The sequence below is a fragment of the Tympanuchus pallidicinctus genome, unplaced genomic scaffold, assembly GCF_026119805.1.
Source record: "Tympanuchus pallidicinctus isolate F22 unplaced genomic scaffold, pur_lepc_1.0 scaffold1, whole genome shotgun sequence".
NCBI classification, from domain to species: domain Eukaryota; kingdom Metazoa; phylum Chordata; class Aves; order Galliformes; family Phasianidae; genus Tympanuchus; species Tympanuchus pallidicinctus.
In genome coordinates, this window is record NW_026294618.1 from 1592587 (window position 1) to 1619920 (window position 27334).

Consider the following 27334-nt stretch of genomic DNA (forward strand, 5'->3'; position numbering starts at 1 on the left):
AGGTGTCTATTTTAGGTTGAACTGGTCTCTCGCTTGCACTGGCCACTTTGACTGAGTCTCCATTGACTGTCATGGGAACCTAAGTGCAGCCCAAGTGTAGACATCTAAGTTTTGGTGACTACACCTGACACTGAAACCTACTCCCAATAATGCAGAATACATACTGCTACTAGGGTAATGGCTGTGCTTTGGGGTCAGTCAGAGTTAAGCTTGCCTGGTTGTGGCTTTGTGCAGTAAGGTGGTTTCAGTTAAATGGTGGCAGGCAGGAGTAATAAGGCCTGCAGGTGTGATTACATGGGTGAAGAAGCCCTCCTAATGTTTTGCTACACTGAGGTCCTTGTGATCCTTCTGGAAAGCTGCTCTCTAGCTAATGGAGTCTCTGGTGACTAGTGTCAGCCCCTTCCCTTGCATGAGAGAACTGGTGCTCTGCCTTTCCTGCTCCCATTTTTAAGTGGCTGTCACACTACTATGATTTTCTGGGGCACAACAAGTTTCCTAAGAAAGAACTAAGACTTAATTTCTGCTGCTGGAGCCCTTAGGCTGCAGCTCTCTGCTCATAGAGTCACCTTTGAGTACTTCCTTCTGAAGAGGCAGAGCGCAGGTCGTTTAAGCATCGCCAAAATGCTGAGGACGCTGTAGGAAGTAGGTAGGAACAAAAGCTTGCTAGTAAATCATGGAATGCTGGGCCTTGCACCCAGGTCTTGCATCAGTGCTAACAAGGTAAGTTATGAACGATGCAAGACCAAGGAATTCTTAACTGGTACAAATCACTATTTTGGTTTGCTCTGGTGGTTATCCTGGCTGGCATCAAACTGTAAGCATTACTCTGGATAACATATACAATTATTAGCATAAGTTTCCTTGACTGTGTGTGGAAACTCCTAACCTCATTTGTGGAATCCATGGTTTTACTTAATCTATACTCTCAATCAGGGTGGTTGATCAGATAGGTTCAAGGAGTCGGTGACAGGGATCAGGACCCCCCAGCAGCTTTTCTTCAAGCCAATGGACTCAGATCACTCAGCACCCAAAGTCTGCTTTTATCCTGTTTCCCATTTCCTTAGCCTGCTGCTTACAGGAGTGTGTAACGTGGTGCTGGTGTTAACACGTGTGCAAAATGACTATTACAGATGGAAGCTCTTGGTCAAAGCCGGATTACACAACACAAACCTCTATCTTCAACATCATGATGCCACCTAATTCTGTTTCTCCAGGTCTTTAATTTCCAGGCACTGGAGTTGCCTCAAATCCATTTTGGCACAGAGCACATCATTATTTTCATATTGTGCCTGTCTACTCTCCTGCTTTTACCCATGTGAGCCAGGAGAGTGAATAAGGGTTGGCAGCTTCGTACTGAACTATTACATTGCAGAGTACGCTTTAATCAGTGCCCTAATAAATAGCACGCCCAATTAATTGGGACAATTGCCAGCAAACCAATTCATTTCCCCACACATCAGTGCTTGTAATTGATGGATAAATAGCATGCTTGCTGCTGTCTGCAAGCGTATTTGTTGTAATTAACAGGTACGATTTGGTGCTTGCTGGCATACGTTTCCTCAGCAGTTCTCTGCTCAGTTCCCTGTTCCAGTGCAGTCACAAAAAATAAATAAAGGACAGATTTCCTTTTCAGCATTCCCTTAAATCAACGTAGTGCCTTTCTATTAAGCCAAAAATTAAAGCAACTGAAAGCACTTTTTATGTATTGTATTACTGAACAGTTTTGACAATAAAGTTGCTAAATCTATTAGCCTGTTTTGGTTTTAACTTGCATACCAAATACAACTTTGCCATACCACCGAATAAGTTAAAATAGAGGATTTTTGCTGCAGCTCTTGAACTTCATCTCTTCTTCTAGGGGTTGCATGACAGTTTGCTTTAAAGTGGTGTTTCCTGGTGGCAGGCCTACAGAGGAACAACATATTTGAAATGGGTATATGCGATGATTTACTGTATGCACGTGACACTGTCTCTCATTTGGACACCCTTTGCCAGGGCATTACATAAAATTGAACACAGCAAACTTTTCTAATCCCTGCATTCCTCGCAGATTGCTTTTATGGAGACTGAAAAATTATTGAAAGTAAATGAATTTGAAAAGGGAAACGGGACGGGGGAAATCTCTGGAAAGGATCTTAAAAACCAGCATGGCTATGGATCAAGTGGGGATAGAAACATTCGTGTAATTAAAGAGAATATCATCTGTGGGTTATCAGAAAAGAATTGCCTGTGCTGGCATTCCCTTTGACTTGTTGGCAGGAGGAAAAGAACCACCCTGGACCGCTGCATACGGTTCCCTATTAGTTGTGGCTTCTGCAGAGGCTCCATCTCTTCTTTGGAGCTCGGAGGATTTCTTTCATTACATAATCTGGATACGTTCTTTTTTTTTAAACAGATCTTTTTTTTTTTTTCCTCGTGTGTGCAAATTCTCTTTGCACCAATGCTTCTACACTGAAGTTATTATGCCAAAGGAATGCAAGCGTCTAAAGTAACAATGGTTCATTTTCCTTTAATGACTTTGTCGACAGGATGGAGACATTTTTGTGGTGTGATGAATTCACTCGGTCTCCCGTCGTGTTTTCTCCACATGCTTTGGAAACTTTTTCTCTTTCCCCAAGATCTGCGGCCATCCACTCCAGCGAGAGCTTCATTACTTTATATTCATTGTACTTAAATGGCACCCCAGTGGCACTGACCTCCTGGGATGATGGATGTAAATTATACGCTATGTAGGGGAAAATAAAATCTTTTTCGGACTTCTTATGTTGTGCAGAGAAATAAAAGTGAAAACAAATGACAGAGAAAATCAGGCCTATTCAAAGCAGAACTTTGTAAGCATTATGGTTTGAGCAGAGTCCAGTCTGTAAAAGTGCTGAGACAGTTTGCAATGACCTTAGGATCTGAAGGGTGACCAGAAAAGGAATATGATTTTATTTGTGCCCTTTTTTGGTTCTGTGTAATACATAACAAAGCTTGATCAGGTTTTTCTCTCATCTGTGAAGCTCTGTAAGGATTCAGACTTGTGAGGGGGCAGCCCTGGCACTTTTACCAACTACACAAGCACACAGTACTGTAAGGCACATTGTGCTCCTCAGTCCTATTTGCTTCTGTCTTCTGCTGCTTCTTTGGTTAGCTTGGACTCGATGACCTCTAAGGTCGTTTCCAACCTGAGCAATTCTATGATTCTACGATTCTGCTCACTGTATTTTGTACTGATTAGAGATTTCACAACCACAATAATACCTGCCTTGCTCAGCTGCTCAGCCAGAAGTTATCACCTATACAGGCAGCAACGGAAGGAATGTTCTTTCATCGGCCCAGCCCATCATTAGCATTAGCTCAAACCACTTCTGAACCAGTAACCTCTCACTGCGGGCAAAAGCGTTTTGCACAAAAACAAAAATTCATCAGTGAAAGTTCTTTCAGTACTTTTTCAGGCACCTCACCAAGTCACATTGGCTCTATTTATTTTCTATTGGCTCTATTTTCTATTAGCTCTTTTCAAGCTACGGCAGGGGAGATTCAGGCTGGACATGAGGAAGTATTGCTTTTCAGAAAGGGTGGTCAGGCACTGCAATGGATGCCCAGGGAGGTGGTGGAGTCACTGAGCCTGGGGGTGTTCAAGGAAAGGCTGGAGGCTGTGTTGAGGGACATGGTTTAGTGGGAACTGTTGGGAATAGGTGAACAGTTGGACTGGGTGAGCTTTTAGGTCTTTTCCAACCTTGGTGATTCTATGATTCTATGATTCTATTCACACTCCTGAAAATTATGTAGTTCACACTGGACAAGTTAAACCATATTATCACAGTAATTCCCTTATTAAAATTATCCTGCAGAATTGGCACAGTAACTTCTCTATCTTCTGTGTTTTCACATTAGTCTGTCTTACCAATATACATAAAGATATGCATGGCACATAGCACAGAAAGACCAGCAAAATGCTGCACTGCCTGTAATGTAAAGCTTTGGCAAATCAAAGAATTTGGCTAAAAACTGGAGCTGTCTTGTGAAAGACTGCAGTATCTCTCACAACTTGACAGAATACTTTGATTTTCCTTTTGGCCAGGAAAATGCTTATCAGTAATCCTCCTTTAGCTGGGGTTGTCCAGATGTTTTTTAAAATGCATAATAGGAAGGAAAAGTTCAGGTCATCCTCACTGCAGTAAGAATTAGAATTTGCTTTAAATGCAAGAATCAGCTATCTTAGTTGCTCCATTTTGCTTGCTGCTGTCAGTGCTCAGGCTGATAGCAGCTTTCCTGTCATAGACATAAGCAACAGAAGGGAGAGCAGCGAGCAGCAGAATTGCCTTGTCTTGCTGACGCTGGTGTGGGAGGAGGAGAGGAGCGGAGGGACTGTCAGGTGTCTGCATGAAGCAGAATGGGAGTGAAGGGTAGCAGAGTTAAAAGGAAAAAATAGAGGAAATGTAGAATGAGGTAGAATGAAGCAAAGGTGAAAAGGCAGAAAAGAGGTTGAACTCAAATAAATTTGGATGCAGATGGCTCCAAGAGCATTAAGATTATTTCAGTGGTTGTCAAAGCTTCCTCCTTCTCTTATTCCTTCAAAGAGACCTTAAAGCACTACAGTGCATGTAAAAATATGCAGTCTCTATACTGTGGATTTCTTAGAACAAATCTTCTCAGAAAGCATACAGCTGTTGAGCAGCGTGCAGCAGGAAGGTGGGTTAAACATGGCCAGGGCCAAGTGTTCCTTTGGCTGCTAGCTCCCTGCAAGCCTTCAAGAAAAGCAAGTTTTCTGCTCATCATGAAGACAGATAGCACTAACAGCCACTCAGCACACCTCTGTTGGTCACAATTAATCATTCCAGTTAATGGAATGACACAAATGAGCCTATCTGCCTACAAACCTGGCCACTGAAATGAGTGAACTGGATGCACCAAACCCTAGAGCTAGGAGGTACTGAGGGTGGTTGAATGAGAAACGCGCAGGCCAAAGGGGCAGGTGTCTGCCTTCTGTGTCCCCTCAGCCTTCTGAGCTGACACTACAGGAAGAAAGAAGCACTGCTACAAAATGGAGACATAGGCCCTCCTATGTGACATGTTAGAAGTGAAGACATCCAGAGGGACCTCAAGAAACTCGAAAGGTGGGCCTGCGGAAACCTTACGAGGTTTAGCATAGCAAAGTGCAAGGTTTTGCACATGGGTTGGAGTAACCCCAGGTATGTATACAGAATGGAAGAAGAACCCCTCGAGAGCAGCCCTGCGGAGAAGGACCTGGGGGTCCTGGTGGATGAAAAGACTGAATGTCAGCCAGCAGTGTGCTCTTGCAGCTCAGAAAGCAAATGGTATCCTGGGCTCCAGCAGAAGAGGGATGGACAACAGGGACAGGGAGGTGATCGTCCCTCTCTGCTCTGCCCTCATGAGGCCCCATCTGCAGCACTGCGTCCAGGTCTGGGGGCCCCAGTACAAGACAGACAGGGAGCTGTTGGAGAGGGTCCAGAGGAGCTACAGAGATGAGCAGGGGGCTGCAGCACCTCCACTGCAAAGATAGGCTGAGGGAGCTGGGCTTGTTCAGCATGGAGAAGAGAAGCTGCGGGGTGACCTCAGTGCAGCCTGCAGTACCTAAAGGGAGCCTGCAGACAGGAGGGGAGTCAGCTCTGTGAAAGGGGAGATGGCAGCAGGACAAGGGGAAATGGTTTGGAGTTGTGGGAGGGCAGATGGAGGTTGGATGTCAGGGGAAGTTGTGTGCTGTGAGAGTGGTGAGGTGCTGGAACAGCTGCCCAGAGAGGCTGTGATGCCCCGTCCATCCCTGGAGGTGTTCAAGGCCAGGTTGGATGGGGCCCTGGGCAGCCTGGGCTGCTGTGAAATGGGGAGGTTGGTGGCCCTGCATGGCACAGGGGGGTTGGAGCTTCGTGATCCTTGAGGTCCCTCTGGTCATTCTATGATTTTGTGTGTCGAAGATATTTAATTACCTCAGTGCATTAAGCTACCAGCATGGCTGCAGGATGCATTAGGTTGCAGTAAGGACCTATTGGGATTTACAAAGCAGCAGCACGTTTGGATTTACACACAGGTTGGGGACGGGGAGTGAGCAGCCCCCAGGAGCCGTACAACGACAAGCAGCGATGAGAGCACCCCGTTCTCCTCAAACTCTTCCCGGCTGTTCAGAACCCAGCCCGCCCCCAGGCCATGCCCGCAGCCCGCACCTGCCCGCGGTGGGCGGGAAAACGGCCGAGAGGAACGGCGGAGGCGGGCAGGAAGCGGCGACGGAGGAGGGAAGCGGCGCAGCGGCGGCCCCGCCTCGGCTCCACCCCTCGCCCTGGGAGGCCGCGGCCGCCGCGCGGCAGACGGAGACTGCGGCGCTCCGCGGCCGCCGTGTGGCGAAGCCGGCCCCTCCCCCGCGGGCGGCGCCATTTTCCACCCCCCCGCAATCGCTGCCTGAGCGTCTCCACGCCGGAGCCGCCACCGCCGCGGCCGAGGGGGGAGGCCGCGGCCGTTCGCCCCCCCCGGTTTCTCGCTTCGGTTCAGTCAGCGCGTAGAGTGGAAGGGACGAGGTTCAGTTCCCGCCGCTCGCTTTCCCGTTTCGGACAGCCGCACACGTTGGGGGGGGACCGGGCACCACCAAGCTCCTACCTTCCTTCCTTCCTCCCCGCACACCTCAGCCTCCTCCATCCAACATCCATCCATCCATCCATCCCCGGGGTGAGCCTCTCAGCGAGTCGCCGGCGCGATCGCAGCCCGGCCCGCTCTACAGAGCCGGGTCGATCCCGGGGGCCTGGCGGGACGGCGCGGACCGGGCTGCGGGCGGGCGGGCGGGCGGGAGCCGCCTGCGGGAGCTCGCTGCCGAGCCGGCGCTACGCTCGGCTCTCCGCGCTTCAGGCGGTGCCGGGCGGCGCGAGGAGGAAGCGCTGCTCCAGCTCCTATCGGGAGCCCCGCGATGCTCACAGGGCGCGCAGCCGGGGCTGCTGGCGGAGCTCCGCACGGGCTTTTCTCGTGGCCTGCGGTGTTGTGGGGCGCTGGAGCTTGCCCTGCAGCTTGTGTTGTCTCTGGGTGTTTGGGAGAGGGTTCTTGTTGGGACTTGGAGTTATGTAACCGAGGCCAGCCCGTGGCCTGCGCTGAGCTAGAGGTGCTGCTAGCCCCTGTCTGATGCTGCCTGCTTGTGCGGCTCTGCTTTGTGGGCTTTACTTTTATGTGCACAAACAGAAGAGGTGTTTTTTTTGCTATAAATAGAGCCTATCCCTGCAGACTGTTAAATGCTACAGCCTAGCGATAGCTGCTGTCTGGGACAATATTCTCTGTGTAGGCTTTGAGTGGTTTTATTCAAGGCCAGGCTGGATGTGGCTCTGGGCAGCCTGGGCTGCTGGTTGGCGACCCTGTACACAGCAGGGGGTTGGAACTGGATGAGTGCTGTGGGGCCTTTGCAACCCAGGCCATTCTATGATTATTTACTAACTGTATCTGCATATCTGATCAACTGCTGCTTCCTAGAAGTTATACAAATGAATTCTTTGCAGTCGATGAACGCAAAACAATACCTATGCAAAATATTTATTACTGGGTGTGTGGAGGGGAGGTAAGAACCCGGTATTGTGGGCTGTCAGATGTGCTGTGCTGCATTAATGGCCTGTTGTGAGACAGCAAATTTCCTGAGAGTGAACCTGTTTTAGGGTTTTTGTTGATGATGTACTTTAGCTTTCTTTTCAAGTCTTTGATCTCACTCCCACGCCATTCTCTTCCTTGGTACAAGCCTCTCTTTCCTTTTGACTTGAGGCACTGCAGCCAGTGCTGTGCTAACTCACTTGGCAGGGTGCAGTGCATCATCTTTCTTCCCTCTTAGGTATTTTTAAAATTGTTGACCAGATGCACATGGCCTGGAAGGTGATGTCCTTCTTCCTATTAACTTTGATGGACTATGCACTGACTTGTATTTGCACATTACTAACGTACAAATCAGATTTCATTTTCTTTTGGTGCATTTTTGTGCTTTGTGTTATCCCAGTGTAGACGTGAAAGCTGATGCTGCAAGCAGTGTTTTCAAGTGCAGCAGTGTTCATGGCTTTCTGAAAGTCCCACATCTGGGTCTTGTGGATATACAAAGCTTTCCTGAGGTAAAACAATTTGTAGCTGTGATGATTCTGGAGAGCAGCTTGACATCTAGCTGGGACATGCGCAAAGGCAGAAGGGACAACTCCAAGGCCGTGCCTCTGAGAAGTAAATGAGGAGCTTTACTGGCTCTTTACTCACAAGTTTTGAGTATATGAGTTTGGAAACATTGCCTGAGGTTTAACAGAATTCAGTAGCCGTTAGACTGTTTTGTGAAGTTGTGAGTGTCATAACCAACGGAGTGTTACCAACCTGTGGAGGACTTAATTTTGGATAGCACAGAATGGAGCTGTTTGAAATGGGATTAGTCAGTTTGTAACTTATCGCAATAGTCAAGCTATTATTTAGCAAGCTACCAGTACTTTAAGAATTGCTTATGCAATAGTGTGAAGTGATACCGAGCATTGTGTTGATGTTGCTGTTGTGCTGTGTTTTCCTCGAGCATGAGCCCAGGCAGGCTGTGTATTTCTGGGTCTTTCTTACAAGAGTGTTTTAAAGCATTAGGCCAAATCTAAGCAAGTGATTATCCTGTAGAAACTAACTGAATTGACGCTCTTGTTGCAATTGTGTAACATCCAAATGTGTAAATATGCAGAGTGTGTAAAGAAAAGGAAACTAGGCCTGTGTTCTCATGGAGCTTGGCAGCAGTGACTCAATTAGAGCTTACCAGGAGCTGGTCAGAAAACTGCAGGCCAAAGATATCGATTTGGAATGGTATTGATTAGACCTGTCATTCATGGTGCTGCACGTAATCATCATTAATTTGAAGTAATATTGTCAAGCGTTCATCTGCAAGCTAATGCAGTATACGTTTCTATTCATAAATAATCTTTGGCTTTTTACTACTTCTGTATTTCACTTATGTTTAGAATGTTATGTTTGATTACAATCAGTTTCACAGAATCGGCTGTAAAGTTTCTAGTTCCCACAGCTGCCATTCTGCCATACATCAACAACAGTAATGGTAAAAAGAGGCCGAGGGCTTGTATGGAAGGGGTGAGCTGAGGCACCTCTGCTTTGGCCCAACTCAGAGGAACATCTCTCAGGTGAATCAGAAGAAGTATCAGTAGAGATAGCCAATGTTAAGCACACTGTAAAATGATTTGCTTAATAATGAGGAAAAATGTTTTTCTTTAAAAAAAAAAAAAAGTAAAGAATAATAATAAAAAAAAAAGAATACATTTCAATGGAAATCTCTCAGAACTCATCTGTGATTGTGATTTCTCTGCAAGGCACCGGCATCCTGAATGTTCTGTCTACTACATCTACTTATTAAAACTGTTAGGTGTGGCACTTGGGAGCTGTGTTTAACAGTCAGGTTTTAGTTTGTATGAATGGTTGTGGCTAACATTAAAACCATGCTGTTCTCATTGCAGTTTTCTTCGTACTAGGTGTACGGATAAGTAACGGTGGAAGATAACATTTCCTGCTTAAGAGCACTGAAATTTCTGATGGCAAGCAGTGATCTCAGAAAAGAGAGGAACAGTTCAACAGTAAAAAAGAAATGGAAAAAAATCTGAGCTGTATATTTGATGCTTCACTGGGGATTTTTGATATACTTGAGGAAAGTGGTGGTGGCAAAGTATGAAGAGCTGATATGCCAGAGTGTTCAATTAAGGTCAGGTTTGGAACTGTACTAGGAATGTTAATAGTTGTTTATGGATTGTTTATAAATGTTCACGATTGTACTCCAGCCAGTGGACAAAAGACAGCTCAGGCTGATGGGGAAGGAGGAGGATCAATGTCATGGGTTAGGAAGGCAACACTGTCTTGAAAAGAATGGAGCAAATGGAGGCAGATGAAAGAAAACAAGAGAAATTATACAGAGGAAAACGTAACTAAAGCTGTTGGTAAGAATAAAGTTGGTTTTGCTTTGTAGAGGATAGAACAGCGTTAGCGGAACCTTAGAATTGAGGTTCTCTAGATGGAACTGAAAGTAGATGTGAGCCTTGATATTGATGGATTTTCTTGTAGGCAGATGAGCAGCAAAGCATGCTGGTAGAATTAGCTTGGGCTCTGTGTGTTCATACATGAGCATCTTACCCTTCAAGAAAATCAAGGTGACAGGTTGGGGTCTGCTAGAATCCTGTCTGCAGCTTCCAAGACTTCAAAGCCAGTTTCTATCAGAAGACATACAAGCACGCTGTATTTGCTTCCCTGCAGGCTATCAGTGCTCACTGTGGGAAGGTTATGGTCACCACACTGAACATCTATACAATTATTAAAAATTAGTTACAGAATAGTCAGAATGCAGCCAAAATAATGCATTATGGGGGGAGACAAAACCCACAAACTTATTGCTAGTGCAGTCAAAGTTACAAGAGCTGAATTCTGAAAGCTGTGGAAACTTTTCTGTTGATTCCAAGACGCTTAGCCTTTGTGCTGTTCTGTTTAGGTGTCTTTAGAGAGAAAGAAAGTCATTGGTGTTAATGTGCAGTGCAGTTTGCTGCCAGAAGTGGCACGGAGTCCAGCAGAAAGTGCTGCACGTTGTGTTCAGAAGGAGGTGAGTGTATCTGCTGGGATAGTTTTCCATGTTTTCTTGGTGAAGAATCACTTGTGAGGAAGGACAGAGCTCTGATTAGACTTCAGTTACAAACTCAGAAGTATCTGTAAACATCTCCAGATGTGGAGACATAACTGTGATGTGAGATTATGCTGTGTATTTCTCAGTCGCAAATCAAATAGTTACATCTGTGTATTAATATTCTTTTAGCAGTCCAGACCATTCTGTGCTATATTTCTGAAGGGGCTTGAATAACTGTCATGTCTGACTCGTGGACGGACAAATAATAGCTTAAAATATGAGACCATTCTGTGCCATTTCATGTCAAATGCAGTCGTTATTATGCATGACTGGATCAGGAGGTTGTGCTTTAATCTGTAGCTGGTCAGTGACTTTTCTTTCCCTGCTAAGTCAGTGAGAGTTGTGCTTCTTCATGGCTTTCCTTTAAGGTCTTCAGTAATTGTGTACAAAGGTAATTTCTTACCAGGTGTGGGAATGGACATCTAGAATTACTTCCTGTCCATTTCTACGGAACACCACAGTTGTAAAGACAGCATCAGAAAGATGCTTTTTAATCACTGGAGCAAAACCTGTACCTCCATGTGCTTGAAAATCTGCTTTACTCTGCATCTTGTGTATGCTGTATTATACTATATATGTTATACATGCTATCATAGAATCACTCAGGTTGAAAAGCCCTTAAAGATGATGCAGTCCAACCCCAGCCCAACCATCCCAGCCCAACTCTACCAGCCCTCCACTAAATCATGGCCCTGAGCACCACATCCAAACGGTTTGAAACACAGCCAGGGGTGTATGTCCGAATTAATTACTATGCTTCTTCTTTAATTTCTAAATCAGAGCAAATGACTGAGTGGCCCTCTAAAGGTAAGGGATAAAAATGGGGTTCGGATGTGTTCTTATTATGCTGGTGGGTTTTCCAAGCTTGTTTAATTCTGATGAGGAATGTCATGATCAAAAACAGTTTGTTTTTTTTCTGGGTGCCAGAAGTTGGGCTCTGCATTAACAGCTATGAGCTGAATCACAGAATGGTTTGTGTTGGAAGGGACCTTTAAGATCACCCAGTTCCAACCCCCTGCTGTAGGCAGGGACACCTCCCATGGCCCAGGCTGCTCACAGCCCCATCCAGCCTGGCCTTGAGTGCTTCCAGGTAGGGGGCATCCACAGCCTCACTGGGCAACCTGTGTCACACAGTAAAGACTTTCATCCTGGTATCTAATCCAAGTATTTCTGTTAATCGCTGTCAAGTAAAACTATCATAAGCATCTGGTGTATCAAGTAATGATGGACATGGTTTAGTGAGAACTATTGGTGATGGGTGGATGGTTGGACTGGATGATCTTGTAGGTCTTTTCCAACCTTGGTGTTTCTATGATTTCTGTAATGAAAGGAAGCATCAATTGCAGGTGAAATGTGTTCTCCTTAGGGTAAATGGTGCAAGCATTCTGCTTGGTGATGCTTAAGGTAAGTCTAGGTCATTTGTGTGTTGTGCTCATTGGAGACCTTTCGCTCTAGAACCTTCCTGGTTCCAGCCTGCTGGAGCAGCTCAGGAGGACTGAAGAACTTTGAAGTTTTTCTTTGTTTAGTTTTTCCATGCTAATGGTGATCAGTACAACAGTGTATGTACAATGTATGTGGTCTTTCTTTTAAATTTTGCTCCTCCATTTAGAAACCCAGCCTTGCACGCGTTCAACAGAGTTTACAGTTGCTTTCTTTCTTTCTAAGGAAGTGCACCAACAAAAATCTGTTTTCCTGTAGTTAATTCAGATCGTACATCTCCAGTCCTAGAAGACTCTCTTATACTTTTGTGTGCTGGTGAGCCTGTGCCTGCAGTACGATGCATCGTGGTAACAGGATGGTTAACTGGTTGCCCAAGGAGGCTGTGGATGCCCCATCCCTGCAGGCATCCAAGGCCAGGCTGGATGTGGCTCTGGGCAGCCTGGGCTGCTGGTTGGCGACCTGCACACAGCAGGGGTTGGAGCTGGAGGAGCGCTGTGGGCCTTTGCAACCTAGGTTATTCTATGACTCTGATTTTATGATTCTGTGATTAACCTAATTACTCTGAAGTAAGCGATGTGAAAAGAAAGCCATTACTTTTAATTTTGTGTTAACTAATAGTCATCTTGGCATTTAGTTCCTGTTTGTTGTTGTTGGTGGTGTTTGTTTCTGTAGATGAAAATATCATTCTTTGCATTTTTGCATGATTTCGGGTTAGATGCAAAATATATAAAGAACAAGAAAAGAAAGCTGGTACCATACTGCTTGCCTACTTGATGAATTAAGTCATTGTAAATTCTACAGTAATGCATTTAATGGAAGAATTTGTCTCAGATCTCTGTGTTTTTCTCTAATTCTGGGCTTCCCATTACAGTAAGACGTAAGAACATTCACGAGGATAGATTCGTTACTTATGGGAGTTGATTCTGCAAACACTTGAGAGATGCTGAGAAGAAATGTGGCCACTGACTGACTGAGATCAGTTGTACTCAGAGCTCTGCTAGGCCATTCTGATTCAAATTTCCCTCCTCTAAGAAACACTTCTGTTTTAAACTGACCAGCTGACATGCTCAGTTGCCTCTGCAGAGTGAAAACTGCAGGACTGGAAATGTTTGCTCTCCCTGCTTGTGCTTGGGTGAGTTATTGAGCTGTACTGGTGGGCTGTTGAGAGTGGACGTGGCCTTAGATCCTTATGTGACAATTTGGCTGTGGTGCTTGATGCAAGTATCTGAGGAGTCTTTGAAAATAGGAGATGGAAGTATTTACAGTGTTGGTTTTTATTCTGAAAATATGTTATTGTTGTTATTATTTTTAAGACTGCTTCTGTTTGCTCCAAATACAATTAAGAAATCAGTAGCTTGGAAATGTGATAATTGACAGCTATGGGCTGTATGTGCAGCCTGTACATTAAATTCAAATTTCAGTTCTTCCCTTCAAGTTCTTGAACTTCACTTCCTACACACCTCTCAACTGGATCTTGAAAAAATACATCTATATGGGTTGTACATCTGTCTTGTTGGCTGAACTGTAATGGTGAGCTTGTATTGCTTGGGAGCGTCAGAATGGACATGGACAGAAGAGATGGCTATAAAGCAAAAGTCTGCTTTGTATTTTCGCTCAGTAAGAGAGCTGGGCCTATGTTTGTCAAGAAACAACTTAGAATTAGCTTCCCTCAGCCAAGAACTCTTGTCTTCTGCTGTTTTATACAGAACAAATACTGTTTTCTGTTGTGACTGTTTTATTTTGGGGACAGGGAGGTGATCGTCCCTCTCTGCTCTGCTCTTGTGATGCCCCATCTGCAGCACTGCGTCCAGGTCTGGGGGCCCCAGTACAAGAAAGACAGGGAGCTGTTGGAGAGGGTGCAGAGGAGCCACAGAGATGAGCAGGGGGCTGCAGCACCTCCACTACAAAGACAGGCTGAGGGAGCTGGGCTTGTTCAGCATGGAGAAGAGAAGCTGCGGGGTGACCTCAGTGCAGCCTGCAGTACCTAAAGGGAGCCTGCAGACAGGAGGGGAGTCAGCTCTTGGAAAGGGGAGATGGCAGCAGGACAAGGGGAAATGGTTTGGAGTTGAGGGAGGGCAGATGGAGGTTGGATGTCAGGGGAAGTTGTGTGCTGTGAGAGTGGTGAGGTGCTGGAACAGCTGCCCAGAGAGGCTGTGATGCCCCGTCCATCCCTGGAGGTGTTCAAGGCCAGGTTGGATGGGGCCCTGGGCAGCCTGGGCTGCTGTGAAATGGGGAGGTTGGTGGCCCTGCGTGGCACAGGGGGGTTGGAGCTTCGTGATCCTTGAGGTCCCTTCCAACCCAGGCCATTCTGTGATTATAGATAAAAGATATTAACTCACAGTCGATGTTTCTAAATCTCTATTCATACTAAGAACTATATGCATTGTTATTACTGTACACGTGATTGCAAGATTCTCCTTATGCGAAGAGAACTTGTGGAAGCTGAAAGGGTGTATCTGGATAGGACCTCCTAATTGCTACTTGCAGTCAGCGCTCATCAGAAGCTATCTTCTCTTTGCTAGAGTTCATGATTAAAATATGGCATGTTGAAATAATCTGTGCCCTAATCTGAACATCTGAATTCGTTTTATAGAATATGGCAAACAGCTGCATTTTGGTTTGGAGCTAAAACAAATACAGTATATTGACCCACTGAAGATTACAGTAGGCTTTTCAGTTCCATGTTAGCTGTACTTATTGAAGAAAATTGATTTGAGAGTGCTTCTGCTTTTGAATTATTTTCTTTCTTTCTTTTTTTTTTTTTATGTCCGGAAGAAAGGAAATAGAACATACGGATGATGGGACTTTGATGTGTAAAGAAGTTAATTATCTAAACCATCAAACAAAACGTGGGCTGTGGAAGTAATTATTGTGAAGGGTCTGACAAAGCCTGACAAGCTGTTGGTTTTTTATGTCAAGAAAATGCTGTACACCTGCTTGATTTGGAAGTTAAATCATTTGGTTGCAGTGGGAAGAGCAGAGTTTTTGGTGAAGCGGTAGCTGGTAAGCTTTCAGCTCCTTAACCGATACTTGCACAGATGTACAGCCCTGAGGTTTTTGAATGAGACAGTTCTCATCCATTTGGAGGACAGGAACCTTTAATCTAAACTAGGACAGTTGTAAATCACAGCTTTTCTACTGACCCAGCAATGGCAGAACTGTCCCATGATGTGGGGGAGGTAGGAATGCCTCCTAAACGACCAGACCAGACAATACACCATCCGCAACCTCCTTGGGCAGCCTGTTCCAGTGCTTGCATATTGAAGGTCATTAGGCTTACCTTCCCCCAACATGAGAGCTCATTGGTAAAGACCAGAATGACTAATTGCATGAGAATTATGTATATTTTTGATCTTACTGTTTGTGTAATGGGATACTGCCTGCCAAATGAACAAAACAAAACCCCCAAGAAACAATATGGCCAGCATTCTGCAGGTGTTTACAGGTCTGAAGCCTGGGCATTATGTGTAGATCAGATGTAGATCAGCCCAAGGAGGCTGTAGATGCCCCATCCCTGCAGGCATTCAAGGCCAGGCTGGATGTGGCTCTGGGCAGCCTGGGCTGCTGGTTGGCGACCTGCACACAGCAGGGGTTGGAGCTGGAGGAGCGCTGTGGGCCTTTGCAACCCAGGCCGTGCTGGGATTCTGTGATCCAAAGAAATTAATGGGTGCACTGGGGATTGCAGTGAATGGGAATGCAGATGAAATCCTCTGTAAAATGGCTGCTTTATGGAAGGCTGTCAGGCAGAATAGTTTTGCTGTCTAATATTTCTGAGTGAGAGTTTCCACGGTTGTCAGTAATGCTTGAAGATAATGTGTAGCCCTATAGGATTTGGGAACTCTTGGTGGTGGGTGGCTGAACTGGATGATTTTGGAGGTCTTCTCCAAGCTTGGTGATTCTGTGATCGTCTGTATTAACTTTTACTGAGCAATGCTGATAGTGTGGTGTGGAATATAAATATATAGCTACTAAAGTGAACGCAGTTTGTCTCAGTCAAATAACAAGATGTAAAATATGGATAAACTTATGCTTCTGCTACATGGGTATCACTGCAGCTTCTTCCTTAGTCCCTTATGTGTGAGCATACTGCTTTCCTAGAAACCCTCTGTCGGCTTCCTTTACATAATAGATGCACGTACAACCTTTTACCTTTGTATGTCACTAATTTGATTGTTTAGTTTCTGTGACTCTTTGGTAACTGCTGATTATGGCTGGATCCTGCCAACACTTAGGCTTGGTGTGTAAGTTCTTGTGATTAAAATCAGGTTTCAGTGGGAGTAAACATGTGATTAAAGTTACACATGTGCATAAGTGCTTGCAGGACGGGGACCTAAATTAGAATCTGCTTGAAGATAGAAGTCTGTTCAAATCTACTTGAAAGCAGTCATAAAGAATGTGAGCCTATCTCTAACTGCATGATGATGTCCCTCCACAAGCTATCGTGTCATTAGTGCTCCAAAATGCTAACTCTGTCACTACTTTCTGGAAGTATCTTATGCATATTCAGTGTTACATCATTCTTCACTCCAAGCCTCCGATTTGTGATGGGTTTCAGTGTTTTACAACGCAGTGGCATTTTTAATATGGTAACTTACTTCCAGGTTATATTTTTAGAAAATAAATTTATCTTTTTACACTTTAAAGTTAAAATCTGTTTAGAAGTCTTACAGCAGAGCAAGTTAACATCTGCTTTTCATCATCAATGCTACTGCTACTACTGACAGTGCAAGGACTGAGCAGTATGAGTGAGCTGATGTTAGTGGGCAGCAGGCTGGATAGAAGAGGGAAAATGCCATGGAAATGTGCTCTGTTTATCTGAAGGCTTGCATGATGGGTGCAGTTCTGTGTTTAAAAATAATATCGAAGGGGAAAAATGAAACTCCCTATTCTATGTTTGTAGAATTTTCCATAAATAAACTTGGATTTCTTAGACTTGGAGTAATTTAAGATTTTTTTAAGAAATTAAATTACTTACAGGCATTTGACTTGCATTTTATTAAGGAGAATGTACATCTGATAGATTTGCTTTAGAGAATAAGAGTAGAACTGGGTTTGATTTGGACGTTTTTTTTTAATAAGAAATTTGTATAGCAAAGCTATAAAACATTCTGTAGAAAGACGGTGCCTTCAGTCATGTAGGCTTTATCATGATGTGCATTTCTCTTTGAAACTGGAGAAGGACTGGAAAACAGGACGGAGATGGAATGGCTGACAGAAGTGAGGTTCAGTTTGAAGGAGAGCCCACGTAACTCTACAGCTCAACAGCTCCCCTCCTGCTATGCTCTTTCCTCTCATCACAAGTGATAGGGTATGAGAAAATCACAGAATCACAGAATGGCCTGGGTTGCAAAGGCCCACAACACCCATCCAGCCCCAGCCCCCTGTGTGCAGGTCACCAACCAGCAGCCCAGGCTGCCCAGAGCCACATCCAGCCTGGCCTTGAATGCCTGCAGGGATGGGGCATCCAAATGGCCTCCAGTTGCACCAGGGAAGTTTAGATTGGGTATCTGATGGTGACTAAGGAGCAGAACAGGCTGCCCAGGGAGGTGGTGCATCCTCCATCCTTGGTGGTACTTAGGACATGTGGCTGGGGGGCTTAGCGATGTGCTTGGGCTCTTGAAGTTCTTCTCCAACCTAAGTGGTTTTTTGATTCTGGTATGTGTTTCAAAAAGGAATTTATGATCCCAGTGCTCATTAAGTTTTCTCTGTTTGTTTCTAATACTGTTTCGCTGTTGCGTTGGTCTCAGTGGAGGCAGGCAGGGACTGATTTATCAGTGTTTGCAATACCATGGCAATAGAAGAGCATGTGTTAAGTAGCAAGACATCAGTGTGTATGAATATAACATATTCCAGTATAACAATAATTTATTGTAATGCTTTTTCTTTGGTGCTTTTAGGGCACTTCTGAATGAGTTCCTGAGAAGATGAGTTGAAAAATAGCACGTTTTCAATGCTTACAGTAATTATAGTAAATATCTCTCTCCTGTGGGCTCAGATAGGATTCTTTTTGCATACAGGGCCTTATGCTCATGTCCATCCTGCATAGCTTTTCTTCCCTGTTGAATATCTAGTGTGCAACATACATAGCAGCCTTTAGGGTGAAATTATTTTACAGTTGCTACAAATTTCTCTCACATGTTCAATTAGTAAAATGGGCTTTTTCACTTGGCTTTCTGAATAGTTTTCTTTGAGTGTTGACTGAAAGGTGTTATGATGCTCTGTATGCAGAGGCAGGCTTGAAATTTCTACAGCATGTGGAGTTGTGTGAGGGATGCAGTTGTTACCATTTTTTCGTATGTTCTCTAAAATAAAATGTGTTTGTAATTACTGCTATTTCTTTGTTCACTCAGATGAGCAGCACCGTGGCTAGCCCGATGTCAACGGCTGCTTCTTCAAGCAGTGGAAGAGGGATGGGAAAATCAACAAGCTTTACACCTGAGTTGCAAAGTATGATGTAAGTAACCAGCCTACTACTGGTAATATCTGCTGCTTGGGTATTTCTTCTGGCTAGCTGCCTAGAACGTGTGTTTAAGGTGATGGGGATGAGGGGAAAGAAGAGCAAGTATTCGTGCTGGACCTTGGTGATGGTTCTGGAGTATTTTTGAATGGATGTTACTTTGATTTGGAGAACATTCAAAGATAAATAAAAATCCCGTCTTCTGTTGAATGGAGAGAAAAATTCTGCTGACTAAATTAATGTATTATTAGTGTTACTCTAGGAAGTCATTAGAGACCTTTCTTGCTCAGACCTTCATCAAAGAAAGCTGGTTCCTATTGTCATATATGCTTATTTAAATAGATGTTTTGTATTGTTTTGTATTCAGTGCTAATACAGAAAACTAGACTGACATCAAGGTATTTTGCATGGAATTAAGACACAAAGCGATTGTAAATAACTGGGCTTTGGCTGATACAAAGTAAAGTTGTGACGAGCATCACAAACATAAGTTATTTGTTGTTGTATATTGAGTGGATTCTTGGGAACCTACATGATCAGACTTCCAAGCTGTGATATTGCATGATTTTATAGTTCACTTCTGAAACTCTGCTGGTGGATGATCTCTGGACAGGTGGGCTGTGTCTCAGAGGTACTTCCATAATCAGAAGGATTCGTGCTGTGCAAGACTTTATCCTGGCTGGTAACCTGTTATGCTGGGCTGCCTGCGAAACTTCATTTGGTGGAGAGCAACATATTTGTCAAGAATTATTTTATCCCTTTTTTTCCCCTTCTCATGTATGTCCAAGTCACTCTGTTGGGACGGAGGGCTTGGAAAATCAGTGAGTTTGTCCCATGTGGATTTGTATTCTTGATTTACCCAGCCACTTGAAAGAGTTATTCAGCTCAGAGCTAAAAGATACACTAACCTCCGAGGGTGCAGGTAGAAAATGAGGCTGTGATGGCTTGTGTCTAACTTGTGCATTTATTTTTTAATATATATGATTATGAACGTTACTTATTGAGGGGGAAAGGATGCACACTTGCCAATTGCTGAGATCAGCAGCACATAAAAGGGAGTGTTGCTTTATGAAATCTTGCAAAAGTATTTTAAAATTATTTTAAATGCGCATCTATTAAGTTGAAAATGAAATGAAGAAAGCTAGTCCCAGAATACCAAAATGTAAATCCATGTTTTCAAGAGATCCTGGTGAGGTTTTAGGTCTGGAAGTCTGTTCAGGATGTTGTCTAAGAGATGATGAGATAAAGTAGGAAGGACTTAAAAAGGAATTAATTTGGGGCTACTGATCTTTGCTTTGGCAAGATCATTGAAAACACTCGATATTTGGAAGCTTCCTTTTACTACGCTGCGTCATATTTTTCAATTCCTTTCCATAAGCTGTATTAAATTAAAATGGTTAAAGCATCCATCTTCTGACCTACAGATGGGTAGCTGCATTTTAAAAATAGGGAAATCTTGATTCAAACTGTGGACATGCTGATGGGCTTTAGGATGCCATCCTTTTGATCTTTTTACTTCAGGTCAGTAGTAGTTGAACACACGTCCATTTGTGTGCATGTGCTCTTTAATGTCTTACAATGCACAAGTTCAAATTTTTAGATAGTTTTATCTTAAATGCCCCATTCTCATCCTTCTCCTTTGCAAGGTGTTAGAGCTGAATACCAGCCAAGGGGAATGTTAAAGCGTTATTTATTGTATATAGATTTATAAACATATAGATATTCTTTTTCTGTCAGTTGTCTTCCTCGGCTCTGCAGAAGTTTAAAGTATCTCAAGACTCCATAGATTTGCCTCCATAAAATCTACATTTGTCTTTTTGTTGTAAGGGAAACTTAACATCTTAGTATTGCTGCGTCAAACTACGTGTTCTCCTTGTGTTTGCTGCTTTTGTAGTTGTGAAGGAGTTTGCTCAGGAATTAAAAGGTGTTTTGGGTCACTTCAGGCTACGTGTGGAACCTCCTTTTATGTTTGTTCTGATCACTTATGGACACGACCATGTGAGCAAAGTGGCAAATCTGCCCCAGGCCCATAGAATCATAGAATCACCAAGGTTGGAAAAGACCTAAAAGCTCACCCAGTCCAACCGTTCACCTATTCCCAATAGCTCCTACTAAACCATGTCCCTCAACAGGTCCCCTTTCCTTCCCTGCTCTCACACAACCTGTCCCTAGCAGTCTCCTGTAGCTCCTTGTTGCTGCTTTTAGCAGAGAGGATGTTGTGTCATATGTTGCAGAGTTACCTTCACTGTCAAGTAGCATTTCCTGGTTTGAGTGGCTATATGGGCAGAGTATATGAAAGGAATTACTTGCCTCTATAGATTCTACAGAGTTCCATGCCCAAAAGCAGATTTATTTTCAGTTAAACGTCCTTAAGAGAATGTCAGACTGCTGTAGGTGCATGGGATCTGTTCCATTGCAGTATTTCTTAGTGTAATGTAGATAACAAACAATTTCCCATGCGGTGAGTCTTGTGAAGTAGGTGAAAACTGTATTACAAACCTAGTAGCTTTCTGTCTGTCATGAGTTCCTGCTCAGATGGAAAATGTAAATTCTCTCCATTAACAGAACTCTGTTATTGTTCACATCTATAATAGTCATTTACACTAAATTTTTATTTTGTGTGTGTGTATGTGGAGAAAACAGCTGTAACCATGTTTAAAAGCAAAAAACCAGCTATGAAGTGTGGGGCCAAAGAAGCCTGAGCATCTCTTTGGGTCAGTATCTGGTTATTTCATTGTGTGCTTCCTGATAAAGTATTTTGAAACTACCAGCTGCCCTCCTGCCAGCATACACACGATTCTGTCAGAACGCAGAAGTTATTGTTGGCCATATAAATGGAAGAAGTAGACGTTTTCCTTTTGCTTCAGAGCTGGTGAAGTTATACAGTGAGAGCTATACAAACAGTCCTTCTGTGCTTTAGAGTAACAGCTTTTCACAGTTTCATTAAAACAGTAGCAACTGAAGAGATTCTTCGAATGTAATGAACACATTGGAAAAATACACTCTCATTGTTTTGCTGGGGGGGGGGGGGATCAAAAAGGGAATCTTGAAGTGATAAAAGTGTCAGGGATGAACCATGCGGAGGAAAAATGACATCTGTTTCTTTTGGCCTGCACCACAAAATGAAGTTACTACTCGAAAAGAACTTTCCAGGCTCTGACAGAAGCTGACATTTTTTATAAACTACATAATTTAGGAAGTTACAGATTGTCCCATGTAGGCAATTTATAACTGATCCGTGCTGACATCCTAAGATCCTGGGAAATAGAAAGGCCGGAGGATTACAGTGCGGAAAAGGTGACATCTTTCTTAAAGAAAAGGGGGATTGTAGCTGCACAGTTTATCTTTGGAAGTTGAGTGAGATCTCCTAATTCAGGCAGTCTGTATGAAGTAATACAAAGAGAACCTTCAACTTGCCCTGCCCTTCTCAACTAAAAGTATATGTGCTGAGAAGATGAACTTCTTACTGCAAAGTAAAGCGTTAATAGGGCTCTAAGCATAGAGTCACAGGAGGGTTCAGGTTGGAAGGGACCTTTAAGATCATCCAGTTCTAATTATGAATGGTGTTTGGCAGTTGGAACGTTGGTACCCCAGAATTTTTATGTGATACAGAAGTTTGTGAGTAATTCCATTTAAGGTGGGGGGAGTTATTCGTATGCAGTGTATGTCACAAATGCTGCACATGTTTCTTGAACCAAAACATTACGGAATTAAATGAATCTTTTGGAGTAATTTTATTTTTTTGTGATAAGCTCATAATGCAGGAAATGTGCAGGAGCCTTGAAATGTAATTGTAAAATACTGACAGAAGTTGTCTTAGGATGCATAAAGCAGTTTTTCACCATAAGCATACATACATGTATATGTATCTACACTAATAATACAATTCTGGTTATCCATTAAAGAGTATTTTAAATATTTGCTCACATATGAGATGGGATTGAGAGGGGAGGTTTAGGTTGGATCTGAGGAGGAAGTTTTTCATGCAGAGGGTGGTGAGGCACTGGCACAGGTTGCCCAAGGAGGCTGTGGATGCCCCATCCCTGCAGGCATTCAAGGCCAGGCTGGATGTGGCTCTGGGCAGCCTGGGCTGCTGGTTGGCGACCTGCACACAGCAGGGGTTGGGACTGGAGGAGCGCTGTGGGCCTTTGCAACCCAGGCCGTGCTGGGATTCTGTGATTCTATGGTATGAAGAAATTTTTGTGATAGTCAAGAAAAAAAATCTGTTCTCTGTAATATCTCGTGTGAAGTACAGCTGGGGACGGCTTGCAGATGCTGACTGCTTCTCGTGTTCGTGTCAGACTGTCACAGGCTGCACAAATGCACATCCGTTTACAAAGCCTTACCCTTTTACATGAACATATCTGGCTTTTCATCGTTAAGGCCTTGCAGTTACATGCCATTTGATCTAATAATGATTTCAAAGTATGTAATGCTGTCTGGAGTTCTGCCTTGTGCTTTGTTTGTGTTTAGGTACATTACTGTGCTGCCACAGAACTTATAGCAGAAGGTGTTAATAATTTTTAAAAGAAGTTTCCAGCATGTCTAGTACGCTAATTATTGTGAAATTATTATTTTCCAAAGTTGTTTTTCTTGATTTGGTCTGTTTATTTATCTTGAAATCTCTTACACAAAGGAAGTAGAGGCTCTGCTCAAGATCGGCTTCTGATCAATAGAATATTCTTAGGAATTGTGAGAGTAAAAATTGTAGTTTGGTAAAAACGTATTTAAAACTACCCTTTTATAGTGGAAATACTAAGTTACAGCTTGCATCAGTGATTGAGCACCTGGTGGGAAGGCAGGGCCAACTCAGGGGAGCACAGGTGTGTGCAATGCAATGCACTGAGTGACCAGAAGGGCTGGAGCCAGGATCCACCCCTTCCCAGACCTCATTTAAGGGTTGGCAGTGGAAGCAAGGGGCTCTTTCTGGGGATCCTTGTGTACCTGAGGCCTTCTGAAGGTAAGCAGCTTTTATCCTTTATTTCTGTGTCCATGGCTGTTGCATTTGAGCAAATCCTCTCTTGCTGCAACCTGGGATGTTGCTGCTCTGCTTTCATTGCTGTGCTTTCCATTGCGTTACCTTCAGAACAAATTTCAGTTTCCTACACCTTATATCTTCATCCTGAAGGTGGATCAGTGCTTGGCTTTGCATAAAATTTTACATCAGTTAAGCATTTGTATATTAAGTTAAAGGTTAATCTAAATCTAATCTAAATATAAGATACTAGTTTGTCGTACTTCAGTATTAAAGAGTGTTTTTTGTCAGCTGTATTTTCTGTACCGCAGTGGGCAGTGTCATGGATGATGGTAGGCTCTATTACTCTACTTACACAAGCTGGTTGAAAAGCTGTTGTTTTTTTTTTCTGAATTCTGTTGTTTATTTGTTTTTTTCCTCAGATATTTTCTTCTTCTCCTTCCAAAGTCTATTTTGTGCGTTTATTTTTTAGATGCTTATAATGGTTTTAAGTTGAAGGAGGGCAGATGGAGGTTGGATGTCAGGGGGAAGTTGTGTGCTGTGAGAGTGGTGAGGTGCTGGAACAGCTGCCCAGAGAGGCTGTGATGCCCCGTCCATCCCTGGAGGTGTTCAAGGCCAGGTTGGATGGGGCCCTGGGCAGCCTGGGCTGCTGTGAAATGGGGAGGTTGGTGGCCCTGCATGGCACAGGGGGGTTGGAGCTTCGTGATCCTTGAGGTCCCTTCCAACCCAAGGTATTCTATGAACTGTCTAAGATAATTCTGGTGACAAAAGTGTATCAGTATTTTATGCTAAAATGTAAATTTGAGGAAGATTTTATGCGTTTGTTTTAGCTATGAATTGTTAGAGAATGGAAGAACGCTTTTAGTTGCCTATGTTTGTTTGTTTGTTTTTTAATAGATGTGTGCTCCTTAGTTGAAAATGGAAAGTAAAACCTCTTGCCTGATGTCGTAGATCTGTGAGGTGGCTGTGGAGAAGCAACTAAGAAAAACTCAAAGTCCTTGTAGTGACACTGCTGTACCATAGCATAGGCAGCAGCCAGATACCTCACGTTGACATGGGAAGTGAAAAGCATCATCCCTGCACTCATCACTTCTTCCCCTCATGTGTTGGATACGACCTGCTGGCATGAGTTGGGTTAGCATTTGCTCAGTGCTGAATGCCCTGGAAAATCTCACTGATTCCAGCTAAATTAGGGTCTTACATTTTCAGTTACAAAATTGCAAGTCTTGTTATGAATAGCAGTTCATGTGTAGGCTGAAGGACTGCTTTTCTGTCAGGAAGTTCAAGGAACTTATTTCTCAGTGCTGAAGAAATGCACACCATATATAACATGAAAGAAATGTGATGCAGACGGGTGTGCTTTGCCAGCTGGGTTTGTGTGTTTGCCCAGCTTTAAAAATCAGAAGAATTACAGTCTAAAAACTTAAATTTCTCGTTAATTAAAACAAACAAACAAACAAAAAAACCCTTCAACTTGCATTTTTTGCTATTTGTAAGACATTTTCCTTTTGAATATTCTGTTTTTACATAAATTAATGAGCAAACTTTAAAAATACTTTCTCTGCTTTCTAGCTTTTGTCTGAAATCCATTGTCATTCTTTCCAGCTGCTTGGCTTTCATTAAATTTCTAGTGCCTTGCTAGATGGTTAATCTACAAAGCACGAATGGGTTTTTGTAGGTCTCTTTGAGATAATGGACTTTGCTACTGACAAGTCTAGTTTGCAGTTGTTAAACGTTGGCCTTGATTACTTTGTGGTATGATGTCGAAGCTGACTGACCTCAATGAGCCAGATATAAAGGTAAGTAGCAGAGCTACTGTTCCCTCATGCCAGGTTCCTCAGGAGGTTCCCTTAGGCTGGGCTCAGTTCTCCTCAGGAAAAAGATTTTAGGGTGTTGGCTTTCATATGCATTAGGTGCCTTGGAGTGCAGAGCACATGCAGCCCCTGATTCTACCTGAAACAAGTAAATGTTTATAGCAGCTAAGAAGTTAGGCTGAGTAGATGGTATAGATGACTGGTTTTAATAAAACAGCCTGGAATTTATATAGCATGCAACGCCCAATGAGCATGTGCTTGGGTTGAGTACTAACAATCCATTTCATCTTACTGTAATGAGCTATGATAGTACTTGCACAACCCTGTTATGACCACGAACTACAAACAGGAGGGGAATCAACTCTTTGAAAGGGTGAATAACAGCAGGACAAGGGGAAATGGTTTGAAGTTGAGGGAGGGGAGATGGAGGTTGGATGTCAGGGGAAGTTGTGTGCTGTGAGAGTGGTGAGGTGCTGGAACAGCTGCCCAGAGAGGCTGTGATGCCCCGTCCATCCCTGGAGGTGTTCAAGGCCAGGTTGGATGGGGCCCTGGGCAGCCTGGGCTGCTGTGAAATGGGGAGGTTGGTGGCCCTGCATGGCACAGGGGGTTGGAGCTTCGTGATCCTTGAGGTCCCTTCCAACCCTGGTCGTTCTTTGATAAACTTAGGACTTTAGTCGTGTCCCTCTTTGCCTTGAAGCTGATCAGTGCAATCATCTGACTTTGGGTGGTTCATTTGGAATGGTGGTGGAAGAAAGCAGCAATGACCTGGTTTAGGGAGCATTCTGGTTAACCAAACTATAATTTGGGATTGTAAAGAATTTCTCTATTCTGTCCCATACTTGTTTACCATATTTGAACTCTGAATTTTGCTGAGATTGCATTGTTCAAAAATAACCAGTTTAGCCTGCTGAGCTGAAACGCTTTTCTGCAAACATGAGCAGTAGACTCTTTGACCCTTCACTAAATAAGCAGTGGCAACAGATGTGATTGGAACTTGTTTATCCAATAGTGTTCTTCTGATTCCATCTGCCTCATCAAATACATCAATCAAGTGTGGCATGAGATAGAAAACTAGAGCAGAGTTAGGTTTTCCTTTCATTGGTAGGACTGTGGAGAAAGGACACTGCTTAGAGTGAAGCTACTGCAGATCTTTCTGCTGCTGAGGTGATGGGATATTTTAAAGCTTTTAAGTCACAGTCTCTTGTGTGCAGTGCTTAGTTGAAACTGGGTGCTGAGAGGCCTGGCAGTTTGAACAACTGGTACTAAGATGTGAGAGCTGAAAATGGAGCAAATGTTAGAGAAGGTATTTGAAAATTCATTCTTATAGGCTTATGAGCTGCATTTCTGTAGCTCATTTTTAAGTGTAGTTATTCTAGATCTCCCTTTGGTATTACTAGAGCTTCATTTCATCATTGGCTACTAGAATTCACCTGAAAGATAAGTCTCAGACATCATGTCTGAAATGCACTCACTTCCTCTCTTACTTTTCTTAAGTAGGATCTCTTACTTGATAATCAGAGGACTGGAGCAGCTCTGCTATGAGGAAAGGCTGAGGGAACTGGGCTTGTTTAGCCTGGAGAAGAGAAGGCTGTGGGGTGACCTCATGGTGGCCTTCCAGTGCTTGAAGGGAGCGGATAAACAGGAGGGGAACGGCTGTGTGTGAGGGTGGGTGGTGATGGGACAAGGGGAATGGTTTTAAAGTGAGACAGGGGAGGTTTGGGTTGGATCTGAGGAGGAAGTTTTTCATGCAGAGGGTGGTGAGGCTCTGGCACAGGTTGCCCAAGGAGGCTGTGGATGCCCCATCCCTGCAGGCATTCAAGGCCAGGCTGGATGTGGCTCTGGGCAGCCTGGGCTGCTGGTTGGCGACCTGCACACAGCAGGGGTTGGAGCTGGAGGAGCGCTGTGGGCCTTTGCAACCCAGGCCATGCTGGGATTCTCTTTTTCTGTGGAGTGCCCTATTGCTGCTTAAGAAGGGGCAGAAGGAGATCGAAGACTTCAGTTAA

General features: G+C 43.9%; 1 protein-coding gene and 1 long non-coding RNA gene across 5 annotated transcripts in view; one reads left to right on the top strand and one right to left on the bottom strand.

Annotated features, from left to right (window-relative positions):
* The window catches only part of LOC128086017 (uncharacterized), a 382551-nt gene extending 355459 nt beyond the window's left edge, over nt 1-27092 (bottom strand). The window contains exon 1 of the long non-coding RNA XR_008209209.1: nt 26932-27092. This is a non-coding gene — a long non-coding RNA (uncharacterized LOC128086017). The remainder of the gene's footprint in view (nt 1-26931) is intronic.
* SUPT3H (SPT3 homolog, SAGA and STAGA complex component) overlaps nt 6357-27334 on the top strand; it is a 268403-nt gene continuing 247425 nt past the window's right edge. Inside the window, exons 1-3 of one of the 4 annotated variants that reach the window (XM_052693167.1) lie at nt 9347-9684; nt 10467-10564; nt 18436-18539. In XM_052693167.1, the coding sequence (XP_052549127.1) occupies nt 9594-9684; nt 10467-10564; nt 18436-18539 (293 nt within the window). In that variant the 5' untranslated portion in view covers nt 9347-9593. Of the gene's footprint in view, nt 6661-9346; nt 9685-10466; nt 10565-18435; nt 18540-25260; nt 25317-27334 lie in introns of those variants that run through there. The other 3 variants (XM_052693150.1, XM_052693143.1, XM_052693157.1) reach the window with 3 other exon arrangements.